Genomic DNA, 21,371 nt, shown 5'->3' on the forward strand with positions numbered 1-21,371 from the left:
GGGGCCCCTCTGAGAGTAGACAGCAGGGCCCCTCCGTCCTTGGGTTTGCGTGTGGTCCCTTTGCTTGACTCACCCCATACCCAGCCCCAGCCCCCAGGCCCCGTGGCCCGCATACCTGCGCCACCTCTGGCCTCACATTGAAGGTGTACAGCCAGTCACTGAAGCGAGGGTAGCTGTTGAGCTCTGAGGTCCTCTCACCAGGAGCCACGCTCAGCTTGCACTGCCGTTGCTTGCAAATATACCGGACCAGCTTTGCCTGCGGAGAGCCCAGAAAAGAAAAGGTGCTTCATTGAGGGCACGTGCTCGTGGTCGCCCCGAGCACGCACGCTGTAGGGGAGCTCTGGCAAACAGGAGCCTGCTGGATTCCCCTTTGCTGCCATGCGATGTACTGAAGCAGAAAGCTGGGGAGGAAAGACAGGAGTAGGGCCTGGGAGAGCCAGCAGGAAACCTGGAAAACCACCCATAACCCTCTACCCGACCCAAGGACATGCCTCAGGCTCGGGACATGATCCTCAGAGAGGAATGGGCAAGACTGGTCAGAACAGAGACCGGGGTTAAAACATAAGAGGACTTCCTGCTTGAGTGAGGGAGGTCAGGTTGGGGGGGAGGGAGGCGGGGAGGGGTAGTAATTGATGATATGGACGATGTGGGGTCTGAGGATCATGAGTAACCTCCCACTTAGGATGCGTCCAGCCTAGAATCAGACTGCCTGGGTTGGGATCTGGGGGCTCAGGCACACCCTAGCCCTGTGACCTTACACAAGTTACTTAACACCCCACCCCCAGAAAGGCCTCAGTTTCCTCCTCCAGAAAACAGGGATAATAATAGAACCTCCCCGATAAAACAGACAAAACACTCCGTGCGTGCCTGGCCCACGCGTGCTGGCCATGCCCACTGGGCTACGGCAGCATTAGTAAGGGTCTATGACTCGCGCCCCACAACAGGCTTTCAGGACCCACACCCTGAAATGTATGCTTAGAACTTCAAATATAAAAAGCTTAAGTAAGGTCAACTGGATGTTCTCTTGGACAAATACCGGGCGCCACCTGGGTGGCCCGCCGTGTCCTGAGGAATGCAGAGGGGGCAAGACATGCAGGGAGAGCAAGAAGGGGGATGGACTCCAGTAGATGGAAATGAACGCACCGGCTTGGCTGAGATCAAGTGACCCCTGGACCCAGTGAGAACTGCCGAGATGTTGACCAGACTCCACTGGCCTCATATTGGTGACTTTCGGCTTCCCCAAGCGGCGAGCACCACCTTCGAAGTCTTGTACAGAAGCCCTGCCCTTGGAGCCACTTCCCAGTCCTCCTCCCCCTCAAAGGGTTGTGACGTGAATGCGCTCCTTTACCTTCCATCTGTTTGTATCTCAGTACGTTTCTCTAAACAGCACAGTCACAATACTAACAAGTAATTAATGACCATTGTAATTTAAATGTCAAATATCTAGGAAGGCTCCCGATTTCCAAAGAGGAGTTCTTGACTATTTTTGCACCAGGGACCCCTTTGGCAGTGCGGGGAGGTCCGTATCTCTAAGACTAATGCTTTGAAGTGCACAGAACAAAACACTTAGGATCATAAAGGAAATCGATTACATGTAAATACATGTCTCAAAACATTACTGAAGGTAGCGACAGGGCACTAGAAGCTTCCTTATGAAAGCGGTGGGTCTCCCGGTTATCATAACTTTGAAGTTGTGCTATTCCAGGCGGCTCCACAACTGTAACGTGATATGGAAACAGCTGTGATTTCCACTGGTGACCGAGTCACACAGATTTGCTGAGACAACTGGGCCTTGTCGCCTCCGTCCAAATGGAACAGCACACTGGATTTCAAGTAAGGTTAATGAAAATGAAGGTAGTAACTTTCCACTCCAAATTCATGAACCCCCCCGAATTCTCCCCACAGACTCCAGGGAAAGAACCCTGTGGCTGGAGGGATGTGAGGCGTGAAAAGAGACCCATCATGACAACAAAACCATTGCTTCTGCAGCAGCCTTTCCGAGATCTCCCCCAGAAACCTCTTTGGTCCCAAGCTCACAACATGCTAGACTCAGTGGCCCTGGCCCGCTCGCATGGCCCTGACCTCTGCTAAGTCCGGCTACCTTCAGAGGGCTCAGCGGCAAGTGAGGATACTTGCTAGAGAGGGAACACTGAGTCGGAACAAAAATAATTCCACTCAGCTGCACAGTTTCTATGAGTGAAACCTAGACAGAGGCAAACCCACGGCTGCTCTCTGTGCCTGCACTCCGGGCCCCTCCTGTACCCAGAGCAGACATTACTAATCATTCTCCGCCGAGGCTGGCAACTCCCAGGTTGCCACACAGAAGTATCTTTGGTGTCCCATTCTGGGTCCTAAGCCCCTGGAACATCTTTAGAGCATGGAGCTCAGAAGTGTGAAGACACAAATGCCTCTTGCATCCTAAAGAACTATGTAGAGGTGCTCATGCCACATACCCAGACTCACCCCACTCTTGTCCATCCCTCCCCCAGTGTGACCAGAGGCCCCAACCTTCTTTCCTAGGCTCATCTCCACTCCACCCCTGGCCCACCCAGCCCTCCAGGCGCACACTCACCTAGAAAATACTATTTCCTATACTTTCCTACTCTCTGGGCCTCTGCTCAAGCTGTCTGCTCTGGCCAGAAGTCCCTCCCTCCTCCAGCCACAGCGTCCTTGGCCTGGGCAAGACTTCCCCGGGCCTGATTAGAGTTCCTGTCTCCCCTTCCAAGTGGGCTGTCTGCGTCGCTATGGCAGCCCCTATCACAGCCGGTCTCAGAATAGAGCTTCCGAACAGGCATGCGCTCCCAGGGCAGCGGACATAGAACAGGCTTTGGAGTTCAAATCTAGGTTCTGCCATTTACCAGTCGTGTGACCTCATTAATGTTTCCGAGCTTGGTTCTCTCCCCTGTACAACAGGAATGATAATATCCAGCTCATTCGTGGTCCACTGGGAGGACTGAACTATAGCACGGGAAACCCCCCAATGACTAGGCTAGTCACCCTATTATTATACACCAGGGCAGGGACAGTGTCTACCTCTCCGTGACTGTCCCCACATGCCTATTACTGCACGTGGCACACAGCATGTGCTCAAAAATCGTAAGGAAGGAGGGAGCCAAGGGAACACGCTAAAATGTTTTTCACAGCCAGGCCTTCCCTCCACTCCAAACTGCTCTCAGACCACAGCTTCCAAGAGCTGACTAAAGACAGGGCAATAGATCAACTAAGTCAAATTCTTTTCCACATTAACCCAAGAGGCCGGCCTGCTGGCACGAGCCGCAGCAGCAAGTGAAGGCCGTCGCCACTGGCACGAGAGTTTCCAGGGCCACAACCCTGGGAGCTGATTAATAACATCCATTCTGCACAAGACTTCGGCCATCACAGGTCAGCATCAAGATCCGCCAATCTGGCCTCAGCCGTGAGCCAGCGTTTGGGGCTCCCTCTAGTTCAGCCCCCTCCAGCGTGTCCAGCCCCTTTCAGCCACCAGGCCCTCTCTCCAAAGGTTCTCTAGGCTCAGCTTAGACATCCATTCCTCCAGGGAGCCTTCCCCAAGCCTCCAGCCCTGCTCCTTAGCCCCCTGCCTGCTCCTCCGTCAGATCACAAATTGAAGTTCCCACATTTTACTTGTCTGCTTCCTTCTTTCGACTGGAAACTCCATGAGGCCAGGTGCCTGGTCTGTGTTTTTTTTGTGTTTTTTAAATTATTTTTTAAAATATATTTTTATTGATTTCAGAAACGGAAGGGGGGGGGAGAGAGAGAGAGAGAGAGAGAGAGAGAGAGAGAGGAGAGAGAAACATCAATGATGAGAGAGAATCATTGATTGGCTGCCTCCTGCACGCCCCCTACTGGGGATCGAGGCCACAACCTGGGCATGTGGCCTTGACTGGAATCAAACCTGGGACCCCTCAGTCCGCAGGCCGACGCCCTATCCACTGAGCCAAACCAGATAGGGCTTGCTCAGCACCAGATCCCCAGGAACCAGCACAGCACCTGGCCCGTGGTTGGCTATTGTAAACCTTTGTTGAGTAAATAAATGAACACAGAATGCGTTTTTGTAGCCCCAGCAGGCACTTAACGTTTGCCAAAATGACAATGGAAAACACATGCTCATGGGGCAAGTGAGGACTGGAGTCTCCAACACCAGGGCGAGTTCCCCAGAAGAGGAGTGAGCAGTTGCTTCGTTTAGAGGCCGCGAGCGATCCCTGCTGGACAGCCCACAGCAGGCCTGTGGGTGGGGCTGTGCAGAACTCACTGCGCCCAGTGAACAACCCATGAGCCGGGCGGGCACAGTCTGGTGACCCACGGCCAGCAGGCCTGGTGTCCTGCTGGCTGCCACCTCCCAGAGCTCCTAGGGAAGAAGTGACACCTGCAGACCCGGGTTCTGCTGAAGGAGCAAAGCTATTCTCATTCACAACCTGTGGGGGTGCCGGGGGCGCAGCAGCTCACATCTGAGCAAAATAAGGCTGCTCTCACTTTTGGGAAAGTTGGTCAGGGTCACAGAAGCACCCAGGGTCTACTTTCCCAGGGAAACTATGGTGGGGCCTGCCAGCCCAGCCAGGGGCCTGCAAGGGGACCTTTTATGAGGAGAGTCATTTTTCTCTTAACCACAAAACCGCCAGATACAAAGTTTCCGAAAGAGAAAAGCACCTGGGGTTTCAGGGATGGGACCCGCAACAGGAGGGAGAGAGTCATTAGCACCCTGGCCAAAGGGGAGGAGCCTGGGCTAGAACCGAAGTCTCACCCCACCCCTGCCCTGACACTCAGCCTGGTTTACAGAAAGAGCAGAGGGGCATATCAAGTCAGCCCACAAACAAGTGGGGGGGGGATTACCCATACACAGTACCCAGCAAGCGCTCACTAAGTGTCCTAGGCTAAATGACGTAGCCTCTGGTCCCAGCTCTGACATTTAGATCAAGGATCTTGGGGGAAATCCCTCTTAGCTCAGCTTCAATCTCACCACCTATAAAAAGGATATCATGTTATGGAAGTTGGGGCCAAAGTAACTAATATAAAAGGGCTTGGAACAAGAAAAAATTACATTCAGGTCCGACTACGCGTTACTATTGGTTATGGCAACAAGTCCAAGAGGAAGCACAGATCTGTGAAAAATCGGCTCTCGAGACAGACAAACCTGGCCTCGAAGCCCCTCACCACCACACTTCCCAGCAGGACACAACCTCGGCCTCAGTTTCCCCACCTGTAAAATGGGGTTGATCTGTTTCAAAGGGCCGTTGTGAAGATTTACGGAAGATAACATGGACGTAAGATGTTCACCCATTCAGTGGTAGCTGCAGTGGGTGGCAACCTTACCAAGCTAAGTCTTCAGGTTCTCTTACAACCTCCCTGGGCAACAGGGAAGATGTGGGTGGGATCACACCCATTTCAGAGACAGAGCTAAAGAAGACCCCGGAGGCTGGGTTGGCCTTTAGGACAAAGCTGGTAGAACTCACAGATTAAGTACGCTTATTTTAAAGGCCTGAGGGCCGAGGCCCAGCTCACCAGTTGACTCCGGGGACCCCGAGACCTCCCTCGCCTCAAAGTGCTCACACCTCCACACCAGCACCAGACGCCATGGCCCGAGTGGAGCTGCATGGACTCCAGGAAGGCCCCCTGCCCAGACGAGCACCTGTGTCCCTGATCTGGCATCCTGATCAACCTCAAGTGCAATCTGCCGCCTCTAGCTCCTCCAGCGTGACTCCCCAACAGGCCTCCCCAACGCAGGCTGTCGTGAGCATCACTTCCGTGGAGGTGAGGCCTGTCGGACATCCTGAGGAGCAGACACCTGTCAGATTTCCCGAAGCACATGCCACAGGAAAGAAACTTCCGCAGGAACAGGAAGCAGCTCCCAGAACTGCAAGGAACGCAGAAACACGCGAGGCCTCACACGTCTGCTCTGCTCAAAGCTGCCAAGCGCAGGGACCGCGGCCTCTCCTGGGGAGACTTTTGCCTCGTTACTCTTCCTGTACGTGGGGCCTAAACCCGCCTCCCTGTAGCTGGCACCCGCAGGTCCCAGGTTCAGCCTTCAGAGCACATCACGGCTGTCATAGGGACCCACGAGCCAGGCCGATCAGGGACACGGGGCTCCTCTGCAGCCACGGAACAGAAACCCCTAGGAGACAGCCGGTGTGCTGCAGCGGTAACTGCCCTGCCCCCAAAACGCTGGCTGAAATGGGCGTCTTGGCAGAAACCTCTCGCAGGCTTCCCGGGGCGGCTGGACAGCGGCCAGCCATTGTGCCGGACTGGCCAGGCGGTGCAGTGGTAATAACCAGACATTCCACCTGGTGCACAGGTGTGCCCGCGCCTCCTGTTTACCATCAGCACCTGTTCTGACTGGTCGGGGGCCATGCCTACCGTGAGTTAACTGTTCCACCACCCCCAGTGGGAACCGCGGGCGTGGCAGCCAGGCAGACCCAAGTTCCACCCCTGGTGCTATCACTTACCAGCTGTGTGGCAGTGGCCAGTTTGCTTTAACTGAGCTTACTCATCTGTGAAGTGAAGAAAGTAAAATTCCCTGCGGGATTCACGTATGCCGTGCCCAGAATACACGAGGCGCTCACTGAGTTGGATGCGTTCGTTTCGGTCCCGCCCAGCCCGCCAGCACGGCCTTGCTGAGGAGGAGAGGGCAGCCTTGCAGCCAGGGCTCTTTGGACTATGTCTTATCCAGGCTTCTGCACCTTTGCAGAAAGCACGTCTCTCTGAACAACTGACTGCAAACAAGGCCCGCTGCACCCTAAAACTTCAGTGTCTGGGACAAGGAAGTCCTTTCTGGGTGACCCCCAAAGCCGTGATCCAGGCTACGGAAGTGGCCCGATGCCATGACGTGTGTCACCTTAACCCTGACTCGGATGTGGGCTGCTGCAGGACCCTGAGCAGACTGTTACTCTTCTCCGTATCCCGGGTCTTTAGGTCTCAAGCAGGCAAGCAGTTCAGACTATGGGGCAGGTGTGGCAGATGTTGAAGTACAGAGGGACAGATGAACCGCAGGTACAGGCAGAGGTGGACCCCGGATTCTCGTGTACAGCAGCGGGCTCTCTCAATCATGGGACTCTACGTCCATACTCTGCGGTCAACCCTCGTAGTGATGATGATCTCTTCCACTCACGCAGCACCTCATCGCCTCTTTCCTTGGATTCTCAATGACAACTTCAGGAGGTAGAAATTGTAGTAGATCCCTGACAGCCCAAGAGTGACGTCCCCACCTTCACACAACCCCAAAGCTGTCACCGAGTGTGTCCTTCTTCCCACAAAACACCGTTACCTACACCTGAAAGCATCACAGATCCTTCTAGACTCTTGATGCGAAGGACTGTGCACTCAACATCAAGAGGAGGAAAGCAGAGCTATGGCAAGATGTGAGTGCTGGCTGGGCAGCCTGCTTGGCTCAGTCACTGGCTGAGAGGCACGCACCCACCCCGCAAACAGGAATACGTGCTTCTGAGTCCAGCCTCAGCACGGTGACAAGGGTGGCTCGTCACTCAGGCTCACTCACAAATGGGCAAACCACGTGGGCTGAAGCCATGAGACTTACAGCTGTGTTTTATCATCTCATCTTACAAGTGAGAAAACCGAGGCACCAAGAGCTTCGTAAGTTTCTCGAATGATGAAGGGGTTCGGGACTCAACGCTCTGTTTCTTTCTACCATACCTTCTCCCAAAACGACTCCTGCTATTCACCCCCTAAGCTCCTCTAAGCTGCCCTGACCGGCACAAGCAGGACGGCAGGGGGCAGGACCTACCTCTCTTGTGGCCTGACATGCACATGCAGCAATCAATGCCCAGGCTGTGCCAGGCAGTGATCCTCCGAAGAAAGGCTGCAGGCTGCCCCCCTACGCTCTCCGAACGTGTCCAGTCACACAGTGTGCCCCTGCCGCTGGTCCTGGTTGCAATAACCCACCCTCTGGACTGTACCCGATCCCTGGCTCCAAACCAGCTCTAAATTCATTAAAACTAGCCGCCATCCTGCCCGGTACCTGGGGCTGCCGCTTCCAAGGAGATCCCAGCATGCATGCAGAATGAGGTGAGGCACCTAGACGGCCACTCCCACTCCCATATACCCTCCCCCTCGGTTTACTCGGTCCTCCAGCCAGCAGGTCACCAACACCTATGGGACCCTGACTCCCTCCTCCCAGGCGGGCAGCACTGAACTCTTAGACCAGTGGTCGGCAAACTCATTAGTCAACAGAGCCAAATATCGACAGCACAACGACTGAAATTTCTTTTGAGAGCCGAAAACCGACTTCTGCGCGTGGGCCACGAAGTTTCAATCGCACTGTACGTGCGCACCCGCACGTGGTATTTTGTGGAAGAGCCACACTCAAGGGGCCAAAGAGCCACATGTGGCTCACGAGCTGCGGTTTGCCGACCATTGTCTTAGAGCATACGCCACAGCAGTCTTTGCTGGTGCCAGGTCCCCGTCTACCCCATCCCAAACGTAGGAAGTCGCCAAAGCTCTCAGGACTTACTCCAGCCTTCCTCCATGTCCCTGAAGCTGCCGCGCCCCTGGCCCTGCTCAGGCCTCGGGGCCGGTCCCCCTCCTCCTCCTTCCTCCTCTGCAGAGCCGGAGTGTGCTTCAGGGAACTTCCCGTGAGCCCGGGCAGCTAAGCAGTCTGGTCTGGCTGCCATGGCCTGTGTGTTGCAAAATGATTTCTGAGAACGCAAGGCGGCCTCTGGAGGTCGTGAGGCAGCTAACAGTGCTACAGGCAGGAACCAAGCCTGCCCCTCCGCCCCGAGCACTGCCAAGCCCTGCAGGAACCTGGAGGGTACCAAGTGGGGCTGCCGTTTGAGGGAAAGGGGCAGAGCAAGCAAGAGCACCAGGGAAAGTGGGGCAAAGAGAGGAGAAAGTGACCTCAGTCCCCAAGCCGGGCCTTTCGCAACCAACCATCCTTCGCCTGTCTGTCTGGGTCCCGCACCGGGGCTTTGCTGGGGAAGCTGCCAGACGTGTGCATTTGTGCAGAGACGATCTCCCCGCCAAGCCTCCATCAGCAACCCTGCCCTGACGTCAAAGCCGGAGTCGGGAAACCAAACACAAACAAACAAGCCTGCCCTGGACCACAAGTGGAGCCGTGCCCAAGGAGGCTGGGGTGAGAGGGCCACAGCTGGGAGCTCGGCTTCCCGCCCTTCCCCAGCTCCACGGAGGCTGCAGACTCCGAGCCTGACACCAGGATGCAGGTGAGAGGCTCAAACCCAGGTGGAGACGAAACTGGATCGGTCTTTGGTCTGGCTAAGGGTGTGAGTACCCACGGGGGCCAGCACAGCTATGGGAGCAGGAGACCTTGCCCCGCAGCCCTGCGGCATGAGTTAACATCCTCCACGCAATCAGCACCCTCATTCGTTACCACCACCCGGACGGCTCCGACACTAAGTATGAGAGGGCAGGGCCAGGAGGCTGGCGTGGCTGAGAAGCACGTACGAAGTTTCTGGGACAGATGGAGCTTGAGCCGGGCCAGGGTGGACAGCCAAGGTCCCAAGTTTCCCCAGCGACACCTGTGTCCCATCTCGGGCTCCAGTGAGGTCATGAGACTGCACAGGAAAGGGTTTGAGAGGAAGGCATTTCCTTGGCTGAAATATCCTCAGACAGCTCCCCCTTGAGAACCAAGGCCGAGTGGAGTCAACGTGCTGCTTGGAGAGCCGTGAATGACCCGGCTCAGGGCCGCCCTTCCAGTTCTGCTTCTTGCCTCTCAGTTCCATAAAAGCCCCCGAGACCCCAGGAGATATTTTCAGAGCTAGCGGTCCTTGGGGCTGTGGGAACAAAGTGCACTGAATCACGAAGAAGCCAGACACGGCTCTCCCCTCTCTGCCCTGGGTCTGAGTGCCTGTACGAGGGACAGGGAGAGCTTCTATCCGTTACCCACTTAGTCAACAAGTGATCGGTAAACCTCTTCCCGCTGCCGGGCACCGTGGGAGGCACAGCAGCGTGGTCACAAGCAACCCGGTGCACGAGCTTGAGGAACTCACACAAGTGGGGGTGAGAGATGTGCCCACAGACAGACCTGACCAGAGGACTATGGGAGGCAAAGAAGGGGAGCAGGGACGGCCACCCTCCGAGCCTCGCTGACAGCCCCAGTGCTCAGTGCTCCTGCTGGGAGGCTGAGGGAAGGGCAGGTGTCAGGAGCCACGTGTATGGTGTCACCCCCAAATCAGATCCTTCATTTGACAGAGCCTTTGTCCCAGTTCAAACACTCCACCTGCCATTCTTAAGTTCTCCAGGCCCACGGAGCACAGCTTAGCCCCCAACCCCACAATTAGAAGCGGCAATCCCAGAGAATTCCTGACACTGCTCACCGGAAGGGCCCTGGATAAGTGGAGAACTAGGGAGAAAAGGGCAGAGCCACACCTAATGGCAAAGGCGGACTCCTGCCGATGGACCCCCTCCCGGACCTGTCCTAAGACCCGGCCTCCTGAAAGCCACTAGAAGGAGGGGCAGGGAAGGTGAGGCGTTCAGGCTCTGATTGGAAAGCACCTGCTATGAACAGGAGATTATGCCAACGCTGGGGAGACAGGCCTTCCTTTCCAGGAACATGACTGTTTGCCTAGCAACTCGGCCCATCACAGTAAAGAAAAAAGGGCTGTGCAGAGAGCAAGGGGCAAGGGGCAAGGGCCAGGTGAGCACCTCGATACCAGGAGTCCATTACTGCAATGGCGAACTCCCCTGGGACGCTGGGTGCTGGGTTAGGCGCTGTCATTATCGACCCGATACCTGTTCCTGACCTCTTCCTCACTTGCACTGATTTTGTTTGAGGCACCACTGTGGCCGGCGATGAATTGGTCTGAGTCGGTGGCTCTCAGTCCTGGGATGGGGTCCAGCATGGCTACTGCAATGTGCAGGCCCCACTCCCAGCATCCCTTGAAGCTCGCTATGGGGGACAGTTCTGGTCAATGAGACGCAAGGATGTGTCCGCTGGAACTGCTGGGAAAGTGCTGGCTTTCCTCACAAGTGGGACAGATTCCGGAAGCCTGCTGCCCACAGCCCCCTCCTGCACGGAAGATCAGCACTGCCAAGAGCTGTCCAGAGAGAACCACACAGACGCCAGCACTGCTCTGCCGCTGAACCAACACGTGAGTCGCTTCGCTCCAAACACCTCGCTGTAGGAGAAACGTGGCCTACTTGTTGAAATCACTTTTTCTGTTCCCTGCAACTGAGAGCGGCCCTTTCTGCTAACATTTACTAAGCCCACAGACTTTCAAACTTTCTAAGCCTTCTAAGGCCAAGGCTTCCTATTGGCCTCCAAAGAACCTCTGAAGAGAGAAAAAGCCTCTTCTTGGGACCACGTGGCATCCAACAGCAATCCTCCAAAAGTCCTTCCAAACTGCCAAGAGCAGCTATGTTTTTGTTTGTTTGTTTTGTCAATCTTTACCCGAGAATATATATATATTGATTTCAGAGAGGAATGGAGAGGGAGAGTTAGAAATATCAATGATGAGAGAGTCATTGATTGGCTGCCTCCTGCACATCCCCTTACCAGGGGTAGAGCCCGCAACCCAGGCATGTGCCCTGGCTGGGAATTGAACCGTGACCTCCTGGCTCATAGGTTGATGCTCAACCACTGAGCCACACTGGCCAGGCAAGGATATTTTTTTTCTATTGATTTTTAGAGAGAGTGGAAGGAGGGGGAGAGACAGAGAGAAACATCAAGGTGAGAGAGACACATTGATTGGTTGCCTTCCACATGCACCCTGACGGATGCCAGGGATCGAGCCTTCAACTGAGGTACGTGCTCTTGACAGGAATTGAATCCGCAACCCTTCAGTCCATGGGCCAATGCTCTAACCACTGAGCAATCAGCTAGGGCAGCTACATTGTTATGAAGTCCAATTTATCAAAATTTTTTTCTTTTTTGGTTTGTGCTTTTTATTTGCTATCTAAGAAATCTTTGCCAAGCCCCATTCACAAAGACATTCTCCTATGCTCTAGACCAGTGATGGCGAACCTATGACACGCGTGTCAGCACTGACACGCGTAGCCATTTCTGATGACACGCAGCCGCATGCCAAGGATGAAACATTTGCTGCTCCTGAGGATGACACATTTGCGACTAGAGTCTTGGAGTTAGTTTTTTCCTCAAAGTGACACACTACCCGAGTTATGCTCAGTTTTTTTGGCGAAGTTTGACACACCAAGCTCAAAGGTTGCCCATCACTGCTCTAGACTTTATATAGTTTTATCTTCTTGTTTAGGTCTATGACCCACTTTGAAGTAATTTTTGTATTCCAGGGCTTCTCCCCCCCCCCCCCCGCCCCAAACTATGTACCATTTTTGTTTTTTGGTGTTTTTTTTTTTTTAAATATAATTTATTGATTTTTTACAGAGAGGAAGGGAGAGGGACAGAGAGTCAGAAACATCAATGAGAGAGAAACATTGATCAGCCGCCTCCTGCACACCTCCTACTGGGGATGTGCCCACAACCAAGGTACATGCCCTTGACTGGAATCGAACCTGGGACCTTTCAGTCCGCAGGCCAACGCTCTATCCACTGAGCCAAACCAGTTAGGGCCATTTTTGTTTTTTAATTGGATATTCTTATGAGCCAGGCACTGCATTTTATGCGTATTGCCTCGTGTAATGCTCTAATAGGTGATATTACTCTCTCATTTTACAAATGAGGAAACTGAGGCTTAGAAACGCATGCACCTGTAAAAGGAACCTAGCGTTCTCTAAGGCATGTGTAACACCTGGTAGCTCCTTCACATCCATTGCACGGACCTAAAGTACAACTGGACGTTGAACCTGACGAGGGAGGTGGAGAGAAGCGGGATCCTTGTTGTTCTAACAACCTGCCTGGTGCAGTGAATGCTGAGTGCTCGGGACACAACCCCCCGCTGTGCCCCTACCTAGGGAGACTGAAGATGTCCCCGTGTCCAGGAGTACACGCAGGGGGGCGGGAGGTGAAGCAGGATGTGCAGCGTCTTGCATTTCTAGAGAAGAAGAGTGGGGAGAAGAGCCCCTGCTCTTGGCAGGGAGGTGAGAGCTGCTCGTCCCTAAGTGACAGTCACGGGGTCACCTGAGGCAATGCTACATGTGCGGGCCACCACAGCGCGAAGGAGGGCCACCGACAGGCTCACACTCCTCCAGCCTAAGGTCTACTTCCTCTGCCTGTGAACCTGGCTGCACTGTGGCTGCTCTGACCCACAGGACGGTGAGGATCCTTAAGGGGCCCTGACGACTCTGACGGGCCATGAGGAGAGGCCCTGAGCTTCCATGGAGAGGAGAGCAGGCCAGCGGAGCCAGCTGCCCAGCCGTCCCAGCAAGGTGTGGGGTGTGTAAGTGAGGCCTCCTGGGGCCTCCAGACCAGGAGAGCTGACGCCACGTGGAGCATGCCACCTCCGTGCCTCAACAGAGGCTTGGATACGCGCTGTGAGATCCCAAGGGGACCAGGTCTAACTGTGGAGTGGGGTGGCCGAGACCCTAGGAAGACATCAAAGAAGAGGTAATCCCTAAAATGAGTTCACTGGGCTGGGGGGAGGCCTGGGGTAAGGGGCTCCAGGTGGGGGGCACAGCATGAGTAAAGATCAGTCACAAAAGAACCCCTTTTCTTAAGGGTATAGCAAGTAGCTGGAAAGTAGAGGATAAAGGGAAGATACGGAGAGCAGTCAGTCCGGGGGCTGGGCCAGCTCATGCAGGTCCTGGAATGTTCTGGACGGCCACACTAAGGCATCTGCACTCAATCTTGCAGGAGTGGGGAGGGAAGCAAAGGAAGAAACACGATCAGATCTGCATTTCTGAACAACTGTCATTCTGGAAACCATGTGGAGGACAGATTGAAGTGGGTGTGGAGAATCCAGAGACAGGAAAATCAATTAAGAAGCCACTGCAATTCAGCCAATGACGAGAACAAAAGGTAATTTAGTTGGTGGCGGCGTGGGTGGAAAGGAAGGAGCAGATTCTAGAGATGTTTTATTAGCATTTTTACAGTAAAGACAAGACTTCCCTGCTTGCTGGTCCAGGGAATTTCTGGCATTCTAGCGCCCTGGAATGCAGGAAGCTGAAGAGCTGACTTTCTCCGGCAAATGAGCCAACAAACAGGGCAGACACTGTTGGTCTTACTCACGAAGCCCCGGCACTTCGTGGCAGAGAGGGTCTGCTATCTGTCAGAAGCCCATGGCTGAAGGTCCAACTTGGCAAAGGCACCTCCACCCACAGGCAGCTAGCTCCCAGCCCACACCTGAGCTGCCCCTTCCCCTCCCCAGGCACAGGGGAACCCTGCACCTGCCAAGAGCAAAAGCCACTGCTCTGAAGACAGTTCCATCTCCAACCCTTCCGGGCAGCCCCCAAAGGTGGGGCTGGAGAAAGGCAGCATTTGCCTGAGTGGCCAGACCCAAGAGGAGCCTTCTCCAGCCAGCGGGGGGGGGCTGCTGGTTCTGTCCAGCCCTCTCTAACCCATATGTACAAGAAACATGCTACTGCATAAAAGGAGAGTGGGCCTGCCCAAGGTAGAGTGAGTGTGTGTGAGTGTGTGTGTGTGTGTGTGTGTGTGTGTGTGTGTGTGTGAAAGAGAGAAAGAGAGAGAGAGAGAGAGAGAGGGGTCTCCCTATCTTTTTTTTTTTTTTTTTTTTTACAGAGAGGAAGTGAGAGGGATAGAGAGTTAGAAACATCGATGAGAGAGAAACATCGATCAGCTGCCTCCTGCACACCCCGCTCTGGGGATGTGCCCGCAATCAAGATACACGCCCTTGACTGGAATCGAACCTGGGACCCTTCAGTCCGCAGGCCGACGCTCTATCCACTGAGCCAAACCGGTTAGGGCAAGGTCTCCCTATCTTAATCAGAAAGATCCAAGTTCAAATCTCACCCTGACCTCCTACCAGCTAAGGAACTGTGGGTAATGGAGAGAATGTCCCTGAGCCTTTATTTCCTCTGTTATAAATGAGGGGGAAAGACCAGACTCAAAAGATCACTGTGAACACAGAATGACATAATGCATGTCGTCCAGCAGCTGGCGTGCGAGGCGCCCAGCAACGCTTTGCAGCCATCGCCCTTCTCTGTGGCCTTAATCGTGGGAAAGGCCAGGGCTTTGACAGCTGACAGGGAGAGTGTCCGAATGCAGGTGCCGGCTATTAATCTGTTGACTTGTCGCAGGCGCCCCGTGGAACAGAACAACCAGTTTATGGAAATAAGCAACTCTGAGCAAGAGCTACCCTCCTCCACCCCCAACCCCAGGAGTGGACAGCATGATTTTAAGTTACTAGGTTAAAACCCAGCATTCTTGAAGCACTGAGTCCCACCGAGGTCACGCCCCGCTGGGGGCCCCTCAGATGCCTCTTGGGGAAGAGAGCCTCCTGGGGGCGGAGGACAGCTTGGCAAGGACATCCACGCCTCTTCACATAAGGGATCTGTGAAGGCCAGTCGATTACCCATGACCTTCTTCACTGTGTAATCTTCAAAGATCTCTTTTAAAGGGACCATTTAAGCTGGGCAGAGGAAGGTAAGGGAAGAAGGGGTTTGGAAATGAAACTGCGGTGGGGTTGAGGAGACGTCAGCTCTGGAAAGAAGACGAGCAGGATCACCCTCTCTAACACAGAGACCAAAAGACGAGGGAATTTCTCCCCCTGCGCCCAGGGGCACCTCAGTTTACACAGCTGTATCGGGCTCATATCACCAAGACTATAATTATAGAGTGAGAGAGGGCTCAGATAACAGGATGTCACTGACAAGCTATTCCAGGAATGCCAGCCAGAAGCGGTGCTGAGCGGGACGGTCAGGTGCTCGGGCACAGAGTCCGACAGACCTGCATTCAAATTCCTGGGTGCTGTCCAGTTGCCTTAACTTGGATTACGTTAACCTTCCCATGCCTCAGTTTCCTTGTCTGTAAAATGGGAGTGAGGGAGAGGCTAGTACTACCTTCATGGGAGGGAGATGTAAAGTGCTTAGCACTCGACTGTCAACACACATCAACAACACACAACATATCATGAAAATTCCAGTATCTTGTCATCTTTGAAAGCAGCTAAATTCTGACTTGTTTACTGCTTTCAGATTCTTCCTGAATGAGTGCATGAATAAGCAGCAAGTCCCATGCTGCTCTCATGAGTTCCTTGAAAAGGGGCAAGAGGTCAGGCAAGGCTAGCACACACTCACCTCAGAGGATGGCCTCCTTACACCTTGCTTTCTCCCTGGGGGGGTCAAGAGCAGGTCAACACACAAGCCAGACTGTGCAACAGGAACCCTGCCCGTGGTCTGAGCAGAAGAGCCAGGCAAACAAGACAGCTATTAAGATGCACGCAACCTGAGGAAGCGAGCCGAGGAGAGCCTGGGAGGGTCGGGCTCCAGGCCTGGCACACGGGCTGTAACAGGAGCGGTTCTCCAGGCCTGGGCAGGAGTGACACAGCTCAAAGAAAGACACACACACACACACACACACACACACACACACACACTTGCACAAGCATGCAACAATGCGCACACATCTGCCACCCTGGATAAGTTCTCCCTGAGCGGAGAGGGGCTCCATTTCAAAATAAACAGGACAGGTGGGCTGCCAACAACCTCCCAAGAAGTCAAGTCACCACAACTTACTGAAGAAATTAGGTAACAGCTAACACTGACAAGGCATTGCTTTACGTGCTTTACGTATCTTCAGTTAAGTCACTTTAATCCTCATACCAAGCCTGTGGGAGAGGCCCCAACCTGCTCCCATTTCACAGAGGGGTGCACCGAGGGCAAGGAGCAGTTCCAGGTCACACAGCTCACCGGTGGCAGGATGAGAATGTGAACCCGGGAGGTTTAACTGCCGGATTCATGCTCTAACCACGGGCTCTATGACCTCCTGGTGTGACGGGTGTGTTTGGGACACCCGCTGTGAGCCAGGCCAGCGCTGGGCATCTTGGCATGGGGGTCCTTATGTACAAAGGAGGACCCAAGGTTATCCAGCTGGTACATGCCAGGGCCAATTTCAACCCAGGAGGGTCTGACCCGTGCTGCACCTCCCCACTCGAGGCACTGGGCTTGGCCTTAGAGTTGGCACCTCACCCCAAACCCACCGTTCAGACAAGGACCCTTCCCACGGTGCAGATGAACACATCGCTGACACAGCGCACAAACCCCAGTCAGGCTCTGCCACCTGCCAGGAGGCGTGGGGGCCCAGAGGAAGCCCGGAGAGGACCCACCAGCCTCTGCCTCCTTCCTCAGCACAGTGCTCCCCTGCCCAGGGGCCCGCCAGCCACATCCTACTCCATCCTACCTGTCCGCAGAAAGAACCAGAGCAGAGCCTACTGCTGGCTCGCTGGTCGCATGAGCTCTGAGTATTTCTGATGAAACAGCTCCAGGTAGAGATACACACAGGCTCTTGCATAAGACCCAGTTTCGCCCACAGAAAGACCTCGGGGCAAGCAGCGAGCTCTGCGGGCCAGGGCGCCCTGTGGCCCAGGGAGCAGAGGCGCCGGCAGCCCACACCTCGGGCCCCGCTCCGCCGTGCAGGACAGCGCACGTCTCACATTCCCAAGGAGGCTGGCTTTCCCACGGCCCATTCCTAGGTGACCCAGATACTCCAACTCAGCCTCCTGGGGAGGGGAGCTCGCCTGCACAGAGGAAAATCCTGACAAACCCTACAGGCTCCGGATCTCTGGCCGGCTGTCTTTGCAGTGAGCCCGGACCCATGCCAGCCAGGAGGGGCTCCTGGCAGATCGGGACCCTTCTTGCGATATCTGAAATACTTTTAAATCACAAAATTCTAGAATGTTCTAAGACGAGAAGGGCCTTCAAGGTCATCTCACACATATAATGAGTATCCCATGGAAATAACCGAGGGAACGAGGGCCCCAGGCCGGGCAACGCCTTAGTCCAGGGGTCCTCAAACTTTTTAAACAGGGGGCCAGTTCACTGTCCCTCAGACCGTTGGAGGACCGGACTATACTTAAAAAAAAAAAAAAACTATGAACAAATTCCTACGCACACTGCTAAGTCGGCTGCTAAGCAGGACAGGCAGCGGCGGCAAAAACACCCGGCGGGCCGGATAAATGTCCTCAGCGGGCCGCCTGTGGCCCGCGGGCCGTAGTTTGAGGACCCTTGCCTTAGTCAGTCACAGAAAGTCCGAAGAAGGCGGTGCCGGACGGACCCCCGTCTCCTGGCTCCTGTCCAGGGCTCTTCCTCTCATGCTGGAGGGCAGAGGCCTGGGTCCAACCTGTTGCATGAGCAAGAAGCTGAGCTGAGCCCTGGTTTCCTATTTTCATTTAGCAAATTGGGGGCTATTTAAAGAAGCTTATAAATGCTCGCTCATTCATGGGGGGAGGTGGGCGTTATTATCATCCCCACGTGGGGATGAAAGCGAGACAGAGATAAAGTCACCGTCAGGGGCAGGGAGTGAAGCCGGCAGTGTTGCTCCATGGCACCCGCCCTGGACGATGAGGCCATGTGGCCTTTGTAACCGCAGTCCCTCGGCGGGGACAGCTAGCTGCAGGAGTTCAGTGGCATGCCCGGACCAGCTCTCTATTTTATTATTATTTTTTTAAAAGAACAGTTTATTGATTTTTAGAGAGAGCGAGAGAGAGAGAAATACCAATGTGAAAGGGCAGTATCGATTGGCTGCCCCCTGTGCGCCCCCCACTGGGGATCAAGCCCACAATCCGGGCATGTGCCCTTGACTGGGAATTGAACTGGCAACATCCTGGGGAACAGGATGTTGCCCAACCCAGCAGCCCCCGTAGGACAGGACGTGCCCAGGAAATGCAGGAGCAGATCTGCCATGCAGGACCCAGGTCTGGGGCCGGCTAGGAAACAGACCCAGGTGTTCACTATCAACTCCTACGGGGCCCGGAGAGCGTGACCAGAGCTCACTGTCCAGCACAGCAGCTTTGCCGGGTCCGAGTCCTGTGGCCCCTCCAAAGGGTCGGCCTCCCCCCGCCCCCCGCCACCCCCTTGAACCCTCTGCAGCCCTGGGCCTAGGAGGAGGAGAGACTGGCCCAAGGCCCCAAACTCCAGGGCAATGACAGCACACTCTTGTGCGGCCTCCTCGAGGCCCTAGCACTTGAGCTTTCTTTCTGAAAAAGGAAGCCATTACTCAACTTGTTGCCACACACAGATACTGAGAAACACAAAGCAAGAGGCAAAGCGGGGCACCAGCCTCAGAGGTCGGAGAAGGAGGGGGAAGGGCTGGTCTGGGTGCAGCTGAAGGCGCGACAAGGAAACTCTGTGCTCAAGCTGGTCCGGCCCTGCTGGTAAGAGAGACACAGGGAGAGCAACCCCAAGATGCAACACTACAACAGGGCTGCCTAGGTCATGGGAAAACACTACAAAACCACGGGGCACGTTTACAAAAGCACGGAGACGTTTTCTGTGGTATCCCGTTGCGTGACAAAGGCAGGACTAAAGAACCGCGCGCTACTCTACGGAGGAAATCACCTAAAACAGTTTTGCCAAGAAAATGCACCTGAAGGAAAACATGGCAGAAATGTCAGCCGCAGTGAGTGGGAGAGCGGCAGGTGATGGCCGTCTTCTTCTGTGTCTGACTTCCAAATGCTCCACGATTACCGCGTCCTGGTGTTGTGAGGCGGTTAGTAATAACAACACATTTTAAATGGTCGAAAGAGGGAAACGGAGGGTGGCGGTGATTCTCTTCCGGCAAGGGCAGAAAAGTCTGGGTAGGTAGCCGATGTCGACATCCTAAGTGAAGTGGAGCCCTGCTCAGGGCCACCCTGCCCAGCCTCCCCACAAAGCCTGGCATGGCTGGTTACTTCCCCTGCCCTGCTGGATCTTGGATAGAGCAAAACCTCCCTGATTCAGAAAGGAGGGAAAGAAAACGATTTGATAAGGTGGCATTAGAGTCATTGTGCCAATTTTTTTAAACAACAGTATACGTCTGTCTGTCCGTCCATCCGTCATTCCATCCATCCATCCATCCATCCATCCATCCGTCCATCCATCCAAGAATAGCTACCCAGAACTGTGCCAAGTCCTCCAGTTAATACAGAAATGAGCCGAAACCGGTTTGGCTCAGTGGATAGAGCGTAGGCCTGCGGACTGAAGGGTCCCGGGTTCGACTCCGGTCAAGGGCATGTACCTTGGTTGCGGGCACATCCCCAGTGCGGGGTGTGCAGGAGGCAGCTGATCGATGTTTCTCTCTCATCGATGTTTCTAACTCTCTATCCCTCTCTCTTCCTCTCTGTGAAAAATCAATAAAATATATATTAAAAAAAATACAGAAATGAGTAAGACCCATTTCCCACTCCTAGAGGACTAGATTATAGCAGAGGCTATCAAGTTACAATGTAAGGGGTGCTTGACTAGCTGCTCGAAGACACAAGCCGCTGTGAGAATTCAGAGGCGAAAAGAAAAATAACTTACGGCTTCAGAGAAACAACAGGTAGCAAGAAAACGGCTCATGGCAAAGGTGGGCGTTGAACTGGGCCCTGAAGAATGAGTACAAGTCCATAAAAGGGTCAGGCAGACAGGCCAAGGGAATAGACACACTTATGTCAAAGGGAAGCAACAGATGCAAGCAATCACAACAAACTTCTCCACCTTGGTCATGAGCAAGGAAATGCACGATGAAAACGCATGGGGTTGGCGATGCTGGTGGAGCCACTCCAAACGGTCCCGGGTGCGGGCTGCGCGGGGTGGGCGTGCTGGGCAGTTGAGAAAGGAGACACTGCGCAGTGGGCGCGGCTTTACAATGTGTCACCCCTCTGAGCCGGAGATTCCGCTGCTAGGGATCTATCCTACAGACACAATTAAGCGTGGGCATAAGGCTCTTCGAGGAAGTGTAACTTAAAATAGCCAACCAGGGGGAAGTGGGTAACTGAATTCTGGTGTGTTTATGCAGCTAGTAAAAAATCCCATTTCCACAGAATATTTAATGACCTGGGCAATGGCCATGATATTACAGCAAGTTAACAACTCGAGGTAAGAAAACGACCTGTACAGTATGAGCCCAAGGTATCCTTCCTTTTAATTTTAAAGCATTATTTCTCTTCTTTTAGCTTTATGGGGGTCGCTTTATATTTTATGGAAAAACTAGAGGCCCAGTGCATGACATTCGTGCACTCGTGGCGGGGCAGGGGGCCTCAGCCTGGCCTGCACTCTTTAGCAGTCCGGGAGCCCTCAGGAGATGTCCAACTGATGGCTTAGGCCTGCCATCCTTAGCGCCGCCGCAGAGGCGGGAAAGGCTCCCGCCACCACTGCTGCGCTTGCCAGCCGTGAGCCTGGCTTCTGGTTGAGCGGTGCTCCCCCTGTGGGAGCACAATGACCACCAGGGGGCAGCTCCTACATTGAGCGTCTACCCCCTGGTGGTCAGTGTGCATCATAGCGACTGGTCCTTCTGCTGTTCGGTTGATTTGCATATTAGCCTTTTATTATATAGGATAAGTACATCCCAATTTAAACACCGGAAATATAGGATCTTATTTTGATGTGTTTTTTTTTTGTATCTTCTACAAAGAACATGTGTC

At 54.2% G+C, this 21,371-nt stretch overlaps 1 protein-coding gene across 2 annotated transcripts in view; it reads right to left on the reverse strand.

The window, feature by feature from the left end:
- Window positions 1-21,371, reverse strand: part of KSR1 (kinase suppressor of ras 1) — a 138,075-nt gene that overhangs the window by 54,531 nt on the left and 62,173 nt on the right. For both annotated transcript variants that reach the window (XM_008147926.3, XM_028154848.2), the window contains exon 2: window positions 116-256. In XM_008147926.3, the coding sequence (XP_008146148.3) occupies window positions 116-256 (141 nt within the window). The remainder of the gene's footprint in view (window positions 1-115; window positions 257-21,371) is intronic.

Source organism: Eptesicus fuscus, chromosome 20 (assembly GCF_027574615.1).
Source record: "Eptesicus fuscus isolate TK198812 chromosome 20, DD_ASM_mEF_20220401, whole genome shotgun sequence".
NCBI lineage: Eukaryota > Metazoa > Chordata > Mammalia > Chiroptera > Vespertilionidae > Eptesicus > Eptesicus fuscus.